The sequence below is a fragment of the Delphinapterus leucas genome, unplaced genomic scaffold (assembly GCF_059928025.1).
Source record: "Delphinapterus leucas isolate spDelLeu-1000000601 "Yukka" unplaced genomic scaffold, BTC_Dleu_Yukka2 spDelLeu_asBTCV2_sq69, whole genome shotgun sequence".
Lineage (NCBI taxonomy): Eukaryota > Metazoa > Chordata > Mammalia > Artiodactyla > Monodontidae > Delphinapterus > Delphinapterus leucas.
The window spans coordinates 723,760-737,432 of record NW_028322278.1 but is presented as its reverse complement, the minus strand read 5'-3'; the positions used below and the strand labels follow the sequence as shown (position 1 = coordinate 737,432).

Genomic DNA, 13,673 nt, shown 5'->3' with positions numbered 1-13,673 from the left:
TTCCATTGTAATATATCTTACTTATAGCCCATGAAACAGTGGTCAGGGGAGATTTATTCTTTGGACACCATATTATATAATCTCTCCACTTTAAGCCATCCCCCACTCGGCGATTATTTTTTAAATATGTTACTCGTAGTCAATATTAATTTACATTTAATCTTTCTTAGCATTATGAGTATTATTTTGTACAGGCTCAGAAACAAATCTCCCGAAATTCCTCCCTGATGCTCCCTTCAGGCTGAAAATGCATTGCAGTGTGGCTGCAGTGACTTAATTCTAGTTGGCAGAGCCCTGGCCACACACTAATTTCATTAGCCTCAAACTCCTGGATTTGAAAGATCCACTGAATATGATTCCTGTCCTCTGACACGTCACTTACTAACCAATTCAGTGTGCATACAGAGGAGAGAAAGGACTTGCTCAGCTCTGGCCCACCGGCAGGCAGATGAGAATTCCCAGTCAGAGACACTGTTTACATCTGAGTGGTCATTCTTGCCCGGGTCCTCATTTTCAGGAAGGAACTTCAATCCAGGCTTTGCCGGCAGCTGCAGCATTTGTTACATCCATTACTAGCTCCTTCTTCCTTCCTGCCCCCCAGTGCTTAGCATCCCCCATTTCAGTCACTAAGTCTTCCTTCCCCCAGCCTAGAAGCTTACCTCACCATAACTTTTTATCTCAAATGATAGGTTTGGCACATTCCCCACAGCAACCCACAGGGACTGGGGAAAAGAAAACTCAGATCTCTGGAGAGCTAAGAATTCAACCATTTAGAGAAGTTTCTTTTATACAGGACCGTCTTCATTGAGCTGAACCCTGCAATCCCAGAGAAGATTCACCTACCCGTTCTTTTCCTCTTTCCCTAAAGTGACTGTGTCTTTGAACAATGGGTCTGTGTTCCACTATTCTCTCTATTCATTTTGCAGGTTTACAGAGGCTGGGAAACTGGGGACTGGACTTACATGCCAGGAGCTTCTAAGATCACACGCAAAAATAAGGCTGCGGGAAGAGATTGTTGGAATCTATCTCTGTATATTTGAACATGGGCAGTGGTTAACCAGGATGCTCACACCAAGCTTATATCCAGCTTGCAGCACAAGCTACAAGTTGGTGCATCCCTCCTACTACCAGCCTCTTCTCAATAAATGCAGGTGAAAACTGGGGGCTCTTTTCCCTCAGCTGTTCAATCCAACATGAATAGCTGCAATTTGCAAATTAGAGGAAAATGACAGAGTTTTCTCTGAATGGTTTTGGTCCCAACCCACACTGCTAATGCTGGCATTCAGTTCCTTTCCTTCCCAGCCCAGGGAACGGGGAAACTAAGCATAAGGCAAGCGTTCTCTTTTCTTGCAAGTGCCTCAGATCCACACACCAGAGAAGGAATCAGCTCCCCCTGGAATCTTTTTCAGCAAACACAATCCTTCAGCCTAGTCTGCAAGCTCTCTCTTGACTTTAAGATTTCACTCTTTTTTCGACAGGCAGGCCCATCTGCAAGCTCCCAAGCTCCAAGTGAAGGCACCAAAATAATTTTTAAAATGTCAAACAGCAAATGTGCCTTCAACCCCCAGAGCTCCAGTAAAAACACGGTGAGTTGCGCCTGTGGTTCTCAGGTGACTTCTGGCCTCATCCTCCCTGCAGCGCTGCCTCCTCAGGTTCTCTAGGTTAAGCTCAGAGGTAAAGGAAGTGCTTCTGGGTTTTGCTTACAACAACCCAGGCTCTTCCTGAAAGCATTACCTCAAAGTGAAGGCTGCCCAGAAGCACTTTTGGCCTTGCAAACATCTAGAGGTGACATACTCAACAGGTGCTAGGGATGCTCAGAGGCTCAGAGGGGCCATACCAGGCTGCAGCTTTAGACAGACACCCCTCCTTCTGGCACAAACACAAACTTCATACCCCTGGGTGCTGATGTAGTGACAGCTTGAATCTCACAAGGAGTCCCCTCCAGAAACCCAACATGCTTCAGGAAAGGCACTTGAGAGGGAGCCAACTTTTTAGCTACGGGGAGCATAAGGGTCAGCCAGAACATCTGGAGAAGGGACTAACTGAGCTTGGGTCCTACCAGGCAGGGAGAGAGCTGTGCATTAGGAAAGGATCACTTCAAGACAGAGATGAACAAAAAACTTGGAGATAGGGGTAGAGAAGGAAAAGAGAGGCAGAAATTGAAAGGGAGAACATAAAAACAGAGAGACAAAAAAAAAAAAAAAAGCAGGGAGAAAGAGACACAAGGAGAGAGACACACAGGAAGAAAGACAGAGAAACAAGAGAACCCATAGTCACGCATACCCTGAAACTCAATTTCTTCATACAGAAGCCATCCATCTATACCTAGGGCGGCACAGGAGCCGTGGGGCCGAGGCTGCGGGAGCAGGCGGTGAGAGAGCACTGCAGCACCGCCCACGGCTCAGCTGGCTCGATCCGCCGACCTCGCATCTTCCGCCGTTGCCCGCCTGCACCCGGAGCTAGAGGACCGCCCGGCCTTGCTCAGCGCACCCTACTGCCTCCCTCCAGGCGCCTTCTTGTCTGGCTCTGAGAATCGCCCTCAAAACCCAGGACTGGGGTTGGGGGCTGCGTTAGGGAGGTCGTGGGAAAGGATGGGCACAGGGTGGGTGCAGAAAAAGCGACTGTGTTTCGCAGTTAGCATGAGCTCACCTCCGGGCTCTGAGCTGGCAGGAGTAGAAAGCTGATCGCCCGGCTCCTGCCAGTGGCCGGATCGCAAAGGCAGTTTAGACGGTGCAAACAACTGCCCAGAGCAAATCACCTGGGGGCACGTCTGCGGGTGGCTTCTCCCCGCTTGAGGACAGTCCCCACGCCTTCCGCCCCATGCCCTCGCAGAGACAGGTTACAGGTCGGGAAATCCAACCCGAGCGAAATGGGCAATTCACGTCCAAATGTAGGTGAAGAACTAGCCTTCGGTTTAAGAACTGCCTCCCTAAGCTCTTCTCGAAATTTTCCAAGGGAGCTGCAGCTTGTCGGGCGGCTTGGGGCAGGGAAGCTGGGGAGTTGAGAAATGCCTAGTTTCTGGGCGTCTTCTCATCTTTCATATTCCTTGCGCCTAAGTGGCTCTCATAGGAGTCCGGCACTTTTACAAGCCTGTTTTGGAACCATATTTCACTCTAATGCAAACCCATTTAAATCATCCCCTTGTTTTTCGGAGACTGTTTCTTGTCAATGGGGCCATAAATCCAGAAAGTCAAGCCGGATGGAGTGGAGCGCGGACAGGGGAGAGGTGGAAGGGAAATGAATCAAACAGGGAAAGTACCTCCTCGGGTGAGGTGGGAGGGATTCGGCAGGATCTCCAGGGTGGAAATGAGCGAAGGCTGACCAGACCCCGCACCCCTGGAGTCCAAGCCAGCCTTCAGGAAAAAGAGCGCGGGGAGCTACGGCGCGCTCTGCCCCGGAGGGAGCGCCCCCCTACCTGGAAAAGCCTCAGGATGTTGGCTACCATGATGGAGACCGAACTCCCCGAAGCCCCAATCACTCCAACTACTTTCTCGGACTTGACGAAAACCGGAGGCTCGCCGTTGGTGCAGCGCACTTCGGAGGTGTCCTTCTGGATGAGCGCCTGGACGAAAGTGAGCGACTGTTCGAGCGCATAAGTGTCCCTGGAACAAGTGTCCAGGATCCGCGCTCCCAGCGTCACGTTGGGCAGCAGGTTGGGATCCCTGTTGATCTGGTCCAGGGCGTAGAGCATCGCTTCCAGCCTGTGGATCCCGTTCTCCCTCTTGATGTCGCCACAGGGCACTCCGCTGGGACCCTTCGCGTGCACCGTGAACAGCCCCCCGAGGGTGACGTCCCCCTCGATCCGAATGGAGTGCGGGGCGTACATCTCCTGGCCGCGCGCCGCCGCCGCCAGCGCGCACAGAAGCACCTCCAGCGCGCAGCAGGGAAAGTTCATCAAAGTCAGGGCGCGGAGCAGCTTCCCCAGCTGGACCATGCTGCTCCCGCGGCTGCGGTGGTGGCGGCGGCACTCGAGGGGACGGTGGCGGGCTCGCCGGAGTCCTGGCCCCTTGGGGTGAGCTCCTCCGGGGAAGCCCAGGGTCTCCTGCGGGCGAGGAGGGTAGGGGCACCCGGGGAAGGGCAGCCGGCGAGGGTGGGGGGCCCCGCGGCGCCTGCCAGCTTGGGGCGCCGTGCGCTCTTGGGTTCCCCGGCCAGCGCGCCGCGCTCAAGCTCGCGCTCGGTGGCTTGCAGCTCGAGCTCTCCAACAGCCCAGCGCTGGGGAGAGAGCGAGGATGGCTATCGCTTTAAACGCGCGTTCGGCTCCCTCTCCTCCTCGGCCCACTCCCTCCCACCCTCGCTCGCTCTCAGGCTCTCCCCACCCTTCCCAGCGCCCACCCTTCCCACGGTTTTGCATCATCACGCAGGGAGGGGCTGCGTGCTGAGGTAAAGGGGGAGGGAAAGGGTGGGCGGCTGTGGGGGGGGGTAGTAACTCCGATTGGGAGTTTCGAGGTCCCCAGGGAATCTGGGGATTGCAGGTCGCAGTCGAAGGCTGAGCTCCTGCTTCGGTCTCACTGTAGAAGCCGCTCGCTCGCCCGCCTGCACCCACACGCACATTCTAGGCACAGGGTGGCATCAGCCCCGGACAGGGCGGTTCTAGCTGGGGCTGACTGCTTCCAACCCTGAGGTCCGGAGCCGGGGCTGTCAGCGCCGGGAGAATGCGAGGTAGTCGAAGGTGATGCCGCCAAGCATGAAGGGTAGTAGGGAGACCCCAGTCTCTACTGCTAATTCGTCTGTGCCAGTTTTTCCTAAGAAAAACACACATACACACAGGAGCCTGATCTATGACCTAAAGAACCTTTACGCAGAGACTTCTCCGGGGCCAGGCACAGGGCTAGCCTGTAGGGAAAGACGCCAACAGGAAATGCTGGGAATGGAAATGCATCTTTGGTCTTCAGGGGTTACTGTGGCCGGAGCCGTATGAAGTAACCCTGGTCTCCAGTAAATCTGTGGCGGATTCGCTCCTTTTCTTCCTTTCATCGCAAGAGATGGAACAACTGAGAACTCTGCAGAGCGCACTTTCTTCTCTGGCGCTGACAGGTGTAAGGCTCCCTCCTACCCATTTCCAGAGATGCTTTTGGGCTGATGTCAGGTTTCCTCGGGCAGGAAATAGCAAGAAAGAGGTGACAGTAGGAGGAGCAGACAGAAATCTCCCCATCGATCCAGTGATCCATTCTTTTTTTTTTTTTCTGGCTGAAGATTTGGGGGGGGTTGGGGAGTGGAATCAGGATGCCAGAGCAGGTTGTAGTGCAGTTAGGAAGCTGTTTTTCAAAGGTGTCCCCTCCTGCAGGTCCAGCCCAAACTTGGCCCATTAAAGCAACAAGTGGCCCTAGTTCCTACACAAGGAAGGGCAATGTATCTGCCCTTGGTGCCCACGTGTACTGCTTATGGTGGTCTCTACTCTTGCTGAGCCTTTCTGTTGGAGTGCAGCGAAACTGTCTTATACAGAATTGAGGGCGCAGAGAAAACCAAAACAAGACTATACTTTCTGTTGTAATGTTAGTGTACTAAAGAAAAATGTCCTTGCACGTAAACAAAACAACACACACACACACACCTAAAACGTCAGAAGTTGGGAAGTTGGTTGTCTCTTCCACCAACCACCTGTATGACCTTGGCACTTCTGTTCCTGTGCCTGAGTTTTACTTTGCCCATCTGTAAAATGATGAAATTGAATTGAATGTTTTACAGGTTAACTTTTAACTTTCAAATCTTCTGTTGAAATAGGCCATGCACCTTTGGCCATGGTGTTCTTTTTAGACCAATATCCTTTGTTGCTTTATGTGTAGGGCACCCGTTTTTTGATACCCAAACAACACTTCAAACATTTCCTGGTACAGAGGATTTTTTTTTTTTCTTGTTGACCACCCATTTATCTTCCTTCTAGGGAGAGTCCAGTCCATCATTTTCTTTTCAGACATGCCCCTCCTCCAGGTTTCAATACTTAAGGTTTGAGGAGGAAAAAAACCTTCTGGCTACAGTGTTCAAGGAAGGGAATAGAGGCTAACAAGAGCTAGGCAGGGCTAATCCCTGGACTTCTGCTGGAGTAACGAGGTTGATGACATAGGCTTACCACTGTCCAATAGACAATCCGTGCCGGAGTTAAAAGAAAAAGGAGCCTCCTTCCTCTAAATGCTTTATGTATATCTTTCGACAATGTTACACTATTTGATTTTGTAAACACATACCATTTTACTGCCATCTTCAAGAAAAGTGATGTAAAAGCTATGCGAAGCTACCCCTGTATACAATGTGATCATCCATCACTCATAGATGTGATGCCCTGCTATATAAGTGCACACCTCGTGCAACCTTATGCTGTGATGCGCCCGCCCCTTCCAGCCAGCCCTGGAGCTGCGAGCGTATAAGCCCGCAGCTGTGCCAGAAGCTCCCACATAAACAGGGAAATATTTGAATCCCATAATGAGAGATACCAGAGAGGAGAAAAGGCAGAGAGAAGAAGGGGTGGGGAAGAGAGAAAGGGACCTGGTTAAAACATGTGAACTCCTGGATCCACATGTGCCTGAAAGATTGCCTCTTTTTTTTCAATTATATAGTATTTTACTTCTGTTGTTTGAAGTCAAAATATCCTCTTGTAACTCACCTATTCTGCTATTCAATACATTGGATCAAAAAGGCTGGAACAAGTGAAATAGATATCCTGTTAAGGCAGCATTAGCTAATTTGGAAAGGGGGAAAGAAGCAAAGCAATAGAAAGGCATCCTTGGGAACACAAATACTGTGATCCTAGTATTTAGGCATCAGTACCTCAGGCTATATTTGATAGAGACTGTATCCTTATTTAGTTTTTAATTTAAGGCTGTTTAGTAGGCACTTGGTGCCAAAAAATATATTTGAAGAGCTGTGTTACAAGTAATAACACTTGATTTTTCACCTGCCCACGTGAAGATCTATGTTCTCCTCTTCCATTTCCAGGTCACAGCTTGCAATTGCTCAACAAATAGTTCTTGGCTGACTGTTGAATGTTGCCTTATTCTGTGTTCTCTCTTTGCTCTACTCATTCTCCCCAAATATCTGGCAGCAATCGTTATCTTCTTTTTGTTGCAGTCATCTGTGTGCCTATTTTATTTCCCTTGCTAAGCTGGAAGATCCTTGAGGGTAAGCGGCTAGGTATTATTTATCTTTTTACCTCGGACAATGTTCAGAATGGTGTTTTGTACCTAAGAAGCACTCATGTGTTGAATGAATCAGAAATGGTTTGCCATTCCCCACTGCCTTTATCTCACAATAACAGAAACATAAAGTGGGCAGAGCAGAAACGACGGCAAATAAATTGTCCTCTTAGTCACAGAATGCAGTTTCTAGAACTTAAAGAATAATTAGTAGATTTTGAAATAATTTTGTTTTACAAAAATTTCATAAGATTGAAATACTCTAACCTTAAAGCTCTCGATCAACTCTAAAGGAAGGCTTTAATTGGCTCTTCCTGAGTCAAGTGTTTATTCCTGGGCCGATAACTGGGGCCATTGTCATAATAGAAAGTGTGATTTATTACCAGAGAAAGAGGAAAGTGACACTGGGCTTGCAAGATATTTATATCTTCAGCCAGAGTGCACAGGATCTGGAACTTAATCGGTGACGCAGTATTTGTTTGAGATTATATGAATGAAAAATCTTTGTGTAAGAGTGATTAATCTAAAACTTGGCCAGTCATTGTCCTAGTGTCATATTAAATTGCAGGAGAATCTAGTTTTAGGCACAAAGATCATAAATATAAAATGTGTTCCCAGGCTTGGTTCTGTGTAGTCAGTAATCTGTACTCAGCCACTCATTAATAAAACTGAAAGTTAAGGACTCAGTCCTAACTTATATGCTTAGCATTGTATTTTGTTAACAATCTCAGTTTTATTTTCTTTGTTCTCCCCGTCCATCATCTTCTGCAGAAAATAATGTCTCCACTTTCAATTCCCTGTCTATTTAAATCCAATTTGTAATTTATAAAGTTGTCCTCCTTAAGGGCTGCTGCTTCTGCCACAGTAATGTACTCTGGCCATTATTAAACGCTTCCATCTTTCATGTAGGTCTCCATCCATAGGTTTTGTTTTCATAGCTTTTTTTTTTTTTTGGCGGTACGCGGGCCTCTCACTGTTGTGGCCTCTCCCGACGCGGAGCACAGGCTCCGGACGCGCAGGCTCAGCGGCCATGGCTCACGGGCCCAGCCGCTCCGCGGCATGTGGCATCTTCCCGGACTGGGGCACAAACCCGTGTCCCCTGCATTGGCAGGGGGACTTTCAACCACTGCGCCACCACGGAAGCACTATACTTATGATTTTATATTTGCTTATTTACTTTTGTCTCCCCCCTCAGCTCAAGAGAGACTATATTCATCTGTGTTCATCACTGCTGTGTTTCCTGAACATGCCTATAAATCATACTGAAGAATGGTGCCTGAAATTTGCTAAGGGATCCATCAATTTTCTTGGCTGGATGAAGAAATGTGTTCATAAATTAATGAACAGATCTTCGGAGCTTCTGACTTGAGGACTAATGGGAAGAGGATGGCAAGTGGTTGGGACAGGGTACTGCAAGAAGTAGTATGTGGAGTACTCTGATAGCTATCCTAACAGATAAGATTGTGTTCATTTAAGTAGTTTTAATGAGAGAGCTGGGAACTAGGGACACACAGCATTAAGGTTTTTATAATGCATTCTGTAGAGTTCTTTTTAAGTCTGTACAAATATCATTGAAAATATATGCATACATATACACCTCTGTTACTTTACTTAGTGCTTTACAAGAGCCCCTCAAGGAAGGGATAGTAGCAACTCTCAGTATCCTTCCTTTATGATGAGCTTAATTTATTCAAAGTTACATCATAATTTATTTGTAACTGTGAAACTAGACTTAGTTATTGAATAGACCCTCCCTAGAAATGTATGACATTAATAAAACCAACAAAACTTTGTTCAGTTTCCAATGATAGACACACTACAGACTCAATTATGGGCCATCCAGTTTAATGAAGGGAAGAAGTGATTGAACAAATACAGAGCAAACAGAATATGAAGTTTTATCCTCCATTAATATTAGTAACGGATAGTGTGGGCTCCAATGCCTTCAAGATAGCTTGAGACCATCATCTCTGTGTCATGGGCAGGGGGATGCTCAGCCAGGATGTCTTTCACTGTCACTGAGAAAAATTTCCATAATATATAATGATACCTACTGAAACTGATATGGGGCATTTGGGTAATTAGGAATCCATTAGCATATTTTTCCGGAAGCCTTGACTACAAAATGAAGATAGTAGATTTGGACACTTTCAGCCATGAAGAAGTTGTTTGGATATTCATCTTTATGCCTAATGAAATAAGCTTATTTCATCTCTGCAGCTTCCCATATACCATTTTCCTACCTCTGTTTTATGTTTGGAAAGACTTTTAGAAATTGAAAGTCAAGTTAAAAAGTGAGTGACAACTTAAATGATATATGGAATATTTTGCTGACTTACAAGAGCATGCAGAATTAAATATGACCCAGTTCAAATGTTTATTTTAGCGTGTATGTTGAGGTGGAGTTTTCAAGGTGCCAGAAAACGAGAATTCACCTTCCAGTGTGTGCTACCAGTTCTGTTCATTGCACAGAATCATCTTCATAAAACATACTGTTTTCTATGTACCTGGTATATATCTCAATTAGTTTGAAGAATTTCTCAGATACCTCTTAATATGTAGTGCTCCAATTCCAATCTCGCCATGTCCTGTACCAGTGACACAGCACACAGGAGTTTTATTTCTCTTTATTTCTCTGGGTTGTTCAGAACCCAATGAAAGAACGATGGAATGGGATCAAAGAGATCAGGGTTCTTGTCCCAGATTTACCATAAAATAATTGTGTCCTCTTGGGAAAATTATAGTCATTCTAGGTCCCTTTTCTTTACTTTGACAGAGCTGCACTAGATGACCCCAAATAATATAGCACTCTTTCAGTAGTAGCTTAGATGTCATTGGTATTCTGAAACAAATGAAGACAATGACACATGGAGCTGTGCAACATCTCTGTAACTCTGTTGTCTTAGAGTTGCCTCCATTTTACAGATGATAAGATGACTCTGCATAGAAGTAGATGTTCGGAACCAGCGGTTCCAAAGTAAGTGGAGGTCAACCACAAATTTCCTTCCTTCCTGAAGCTCACTTAGCCAAAACATAGGCTTCTGAATAGTAAGCTGTAAAGCATATTATCAGTACATTTTAAAAGAAGCTATTCTTCTAGGATTTCCAATTAATAGCAGGAGGTTTTGAAATTCTTAAAAGATCATCTAATTTTGTGAGATTTACAGCTCTATTTTCCTGTCAAGCAAGTTGTATTAGTGCCAGACAGTCATCTGAGCTTCTGGATGCTTCTCTGAACCTCTTGAAGTTTTCTTCTTGCTATCTGAAATTCATGCCAGAGAAGCCTTTTTCTAGAGCGTATGTACAGACTTGTGTATTTTTATATAGGAAAGCGATGCAGTGAGTCAAGTCGGGGGTTAAGCCCTCATTCTCAGAGTGGTATTGAGCTCCTGGTGAAATGTAATCCTCATTTCCTCAGAATAGAAAAGCAGTTATCTCACGTTTTTAATGCCATTAACTCTTTATACATTTATGTATAATACATATATTTATTGTACCTACGAGGTGTGCTCTCTTTGGGAAGTACAAAGCTATTTGAGACGTAAGTTGTTCATTTTTTTGTTTTCCCACAAATACTGTGACCCTTTGAGCAGGAAGGTCTATGTTTTACTAACATCTAGAACAAGCAGCTAACACGGTGTCTAAGATGTAGTCAATAAATATGAATTAGATAGATGAACACATTTTTATGTAAGGGCCAGGACATGGACAAATAGAAATTTTTCATTTTCAGTCACAAAGCAACAACAGACATAATAATGATACAGACAACAAGTGCTATGGTCATTCAAAGAAGGCATAGAATAGATAGAAGGATCTCCTCTGTGGCACAGGGAACTATACTCAATATTTTGTAATAACATCTGTATGGGGCACCTGCTCCACACCAGGCCCTATGACAGGTGCTTACATACTTTCCCTCTCCCCCATCCTATGGGGAAAGTACTCTGCTATAGATTTAACATTTGCCTTCCCCAAAATTCATATGTTGAAATCCTAACCCCCAAAGTGATGGTATCAGGAGGTGTGGCATTTGGGAGGTGATAAGGTCATGAGGGTAGAGCCCTCATGAACAAAATTAGTGCCCTCATAAAAGAGACCCCACAGAGGTCCCTCGACTTTTCTGCCATGGGAGGTTACAGAGAAAACACGCCAGCTGTGACCCAGGTAGAGCATACTCACCGGACTGTGAATTTGCTCGCACCCTGACCTTAGACTTCCAACCTCCAGAACTATGAGAAATAAATTTCTGTTGTTCATAAGCTACCCAGGCTCTGGTATTTTGTTATAGCAGCCCAAATGGATTACGATAACCTCTGTCCTTAGGTTTCAGACCCAGAAACTCAACTTTGTAGAGGTTACGAGGACCCTAAAACCACTCAACCAGGCAGAGGCAGATTTGAAATTTAAGTCTCCAATTCCACATGTAAGTCTATCAGACCCTGTCTCCAGACGTGATGTCATGAACAAGAGCTAATGCAACAAAGAGTTTACATGCAGCAAAACAATTAGCAAACAAAGTAAGAATATAGTAGACCGACTGTTTTTGTCACCCAATAGCCATTCACCACTCTTCCAGTTGAACAGAAGCCATGCCCCGTGGGCACATTCAGCCCTGCTGTTTTCATTTCCCAGATTTGAGGGGTAGGAAATTATTATCCCTCCTGGCCATCAGCACCCTGACCTCTACCACCCACCGGGCCAGCTTCAAGAACAGCTGGATCCACCTGTTCAAATGAAACAGGTCTGCTCTCTGTGGTGTTGGCTTCTAGTTCAAGCAGCTCTCCCCACATGATAGCAAAGCTGGCTCCCAGCAGTTGCAAGCATGAATCCTACCAGCCTAGCAGTCCCAACAGATACCTTTTAAGTATTTTTTCCCCAAAGCTCCAGTTAAAAGTCCTAGGCTGATTGCAATTTGACCTGCTCTGGACAAACATTTTCTTTAGAACCAAGAAGGCTGCCAGACAAAATACAGGATGCCCGCCTCGTTAAAGCTGAACTTCAGATAAACAGTAATTTTTTTAGTAGAAGTATGTTGCATGCAATGTTGAAGACACCCTAAAAAGTCGTGGTTTTCATCTGCGGTTCACCTTTAACTGGGCGCCCCGTGTGGGCTTTGCCGGCTGTGGTGGGTGCCGAGCGGGGTCGGAGGGGACGGTGGGGGACTGTGGCCCGAGCCGGGTTGCACACCCAGCCCACAGCGTGCAGGGAGAGAGAGGCAGCCTCGTCTCCGCTGCAGGAGCTGAGACGGGGAGAAGGGGAGCGCCCCAAAAGGAAACCAGCTGTCCCTCCCAGGAGAGAGGAGATGGCTGTTCAGCAGCCAGAAACAGCAGAGGAGCCCGAGCACAGAAGCGGCGGCCTCTGAGGACGCGGCGCACATATTTCTGGTGGGCGAGGGGCACGCGGGCCGGTCCGTGGGAAAGAGGGGAGCCCGCGCCGGCCCCTCCGTCTCCCGAGCCTGTGCGTTTCCCTAAAAGAGCAGCAGCTGTGCAAACTGACGGTTCACAGTTGTGATAAATCTCCTTAGGAAAGCACTTCGATTAAAGTCACATCTAACTAGAACGCAAGAAGTCATCCCTGAACAGATCAATTGGGAGAGGGGCAGCTCTGGGAGCGCACCCACCCCGCTGCTGTTTTGCTTTCCCCGCAGGACGAGGGCCGCTCACTGGGTCGCGGGGACAGCGCGCTGTCTCAGCTGGGGAAGAGGCGCTTCCTCAGGACACATGCAAAACCCAAAGTGTGAAAGGAGGCCTTTATTCCATTCCTTTGGGGGATTTCTTAATGACGTAAAGCCCAACTTGGTTTCAGATCTGCCTGTCGTTTCCGTGACAGAACCTTCCTGGGGGGTCCACCAGCAGCGGGGTGGCCAGGCGCCACAGGGCTGTGCTCTCCTTCCCAAGCCAGTTCATCTCCATCTGTAGCATTTTCAGAGAAACTCTCGGATAGGTTTTCTCCAACAGGTTCTTTTTCCTTCACTTTATAAAGTCATTCTCCTGCACAAAATAAACGGCCTGAAGACATCACTGAGCCTCTTTTTCTCCCAGGGTCAGGGCCAGCACGGCTCCCAGACCACAGGGGCGCAGGACCTCACAATGGGCTTCAGGCCTTCCCCTCCCCTCCCGCCCCTCCCACCCCGCCCTACCCCTCCCCTCCTCCCCTGCAGAAATCACATCCCTTTCTCCAGACTCCCCACTTCAGCTTGACTTCCAGCAGATCTTTACCCTGCCAGTTAGTAATTCAGGACTAATTAGGTGATTGCTTTCATTTATGGTAGCACTTGGGGGGGGGTGAAATGGCTTTGCCCCTATTCTTGTTGGAAAAATAAATTACACCCACTGTCACTTGAGATCTTATTTTCCGCCCAATCAAGCAAATTAGCAGCGTGGTTCATTTTCCCAGCATTCACTCCTGAACAGACGGCAGTGCCCAGCTGTGTGGTCAGTGCAATTGTTTGGGGCTGTTTGTGCCGACAATGACAGGAGACGCCTGTCTCCCGAAAGAAGAGTGGCCCTTGTCTTGCTTAGGCCAACGAGCTGCCCGGAGCGC

At 47.4% G+C, this 13,673-nt stretch overlaps 1 protein-coding gene across 1 annotated transcript in view; it reads right to left on the bottom strand.

The window, feature by feature from the left end:
* The window catches only part of LOC149743814 (uncharacterized), a 105,945-nt gene extending 105,388 nt beyond the window's left edge, over positions 1 to 557 (bottom strand). Inside the window, exon 1 of the mRNA XM_089906131.1 lies at positions 480 to 557. Coding sequence (XP_089762257.1) covers positions 480 to 557 — 78 coding nt within the window. The remainder of the gene's footprint in view (positions 1 to 479) is intronic.
* Positions 558 to 13,673: the final 13,116 nt, after the last annotated feature.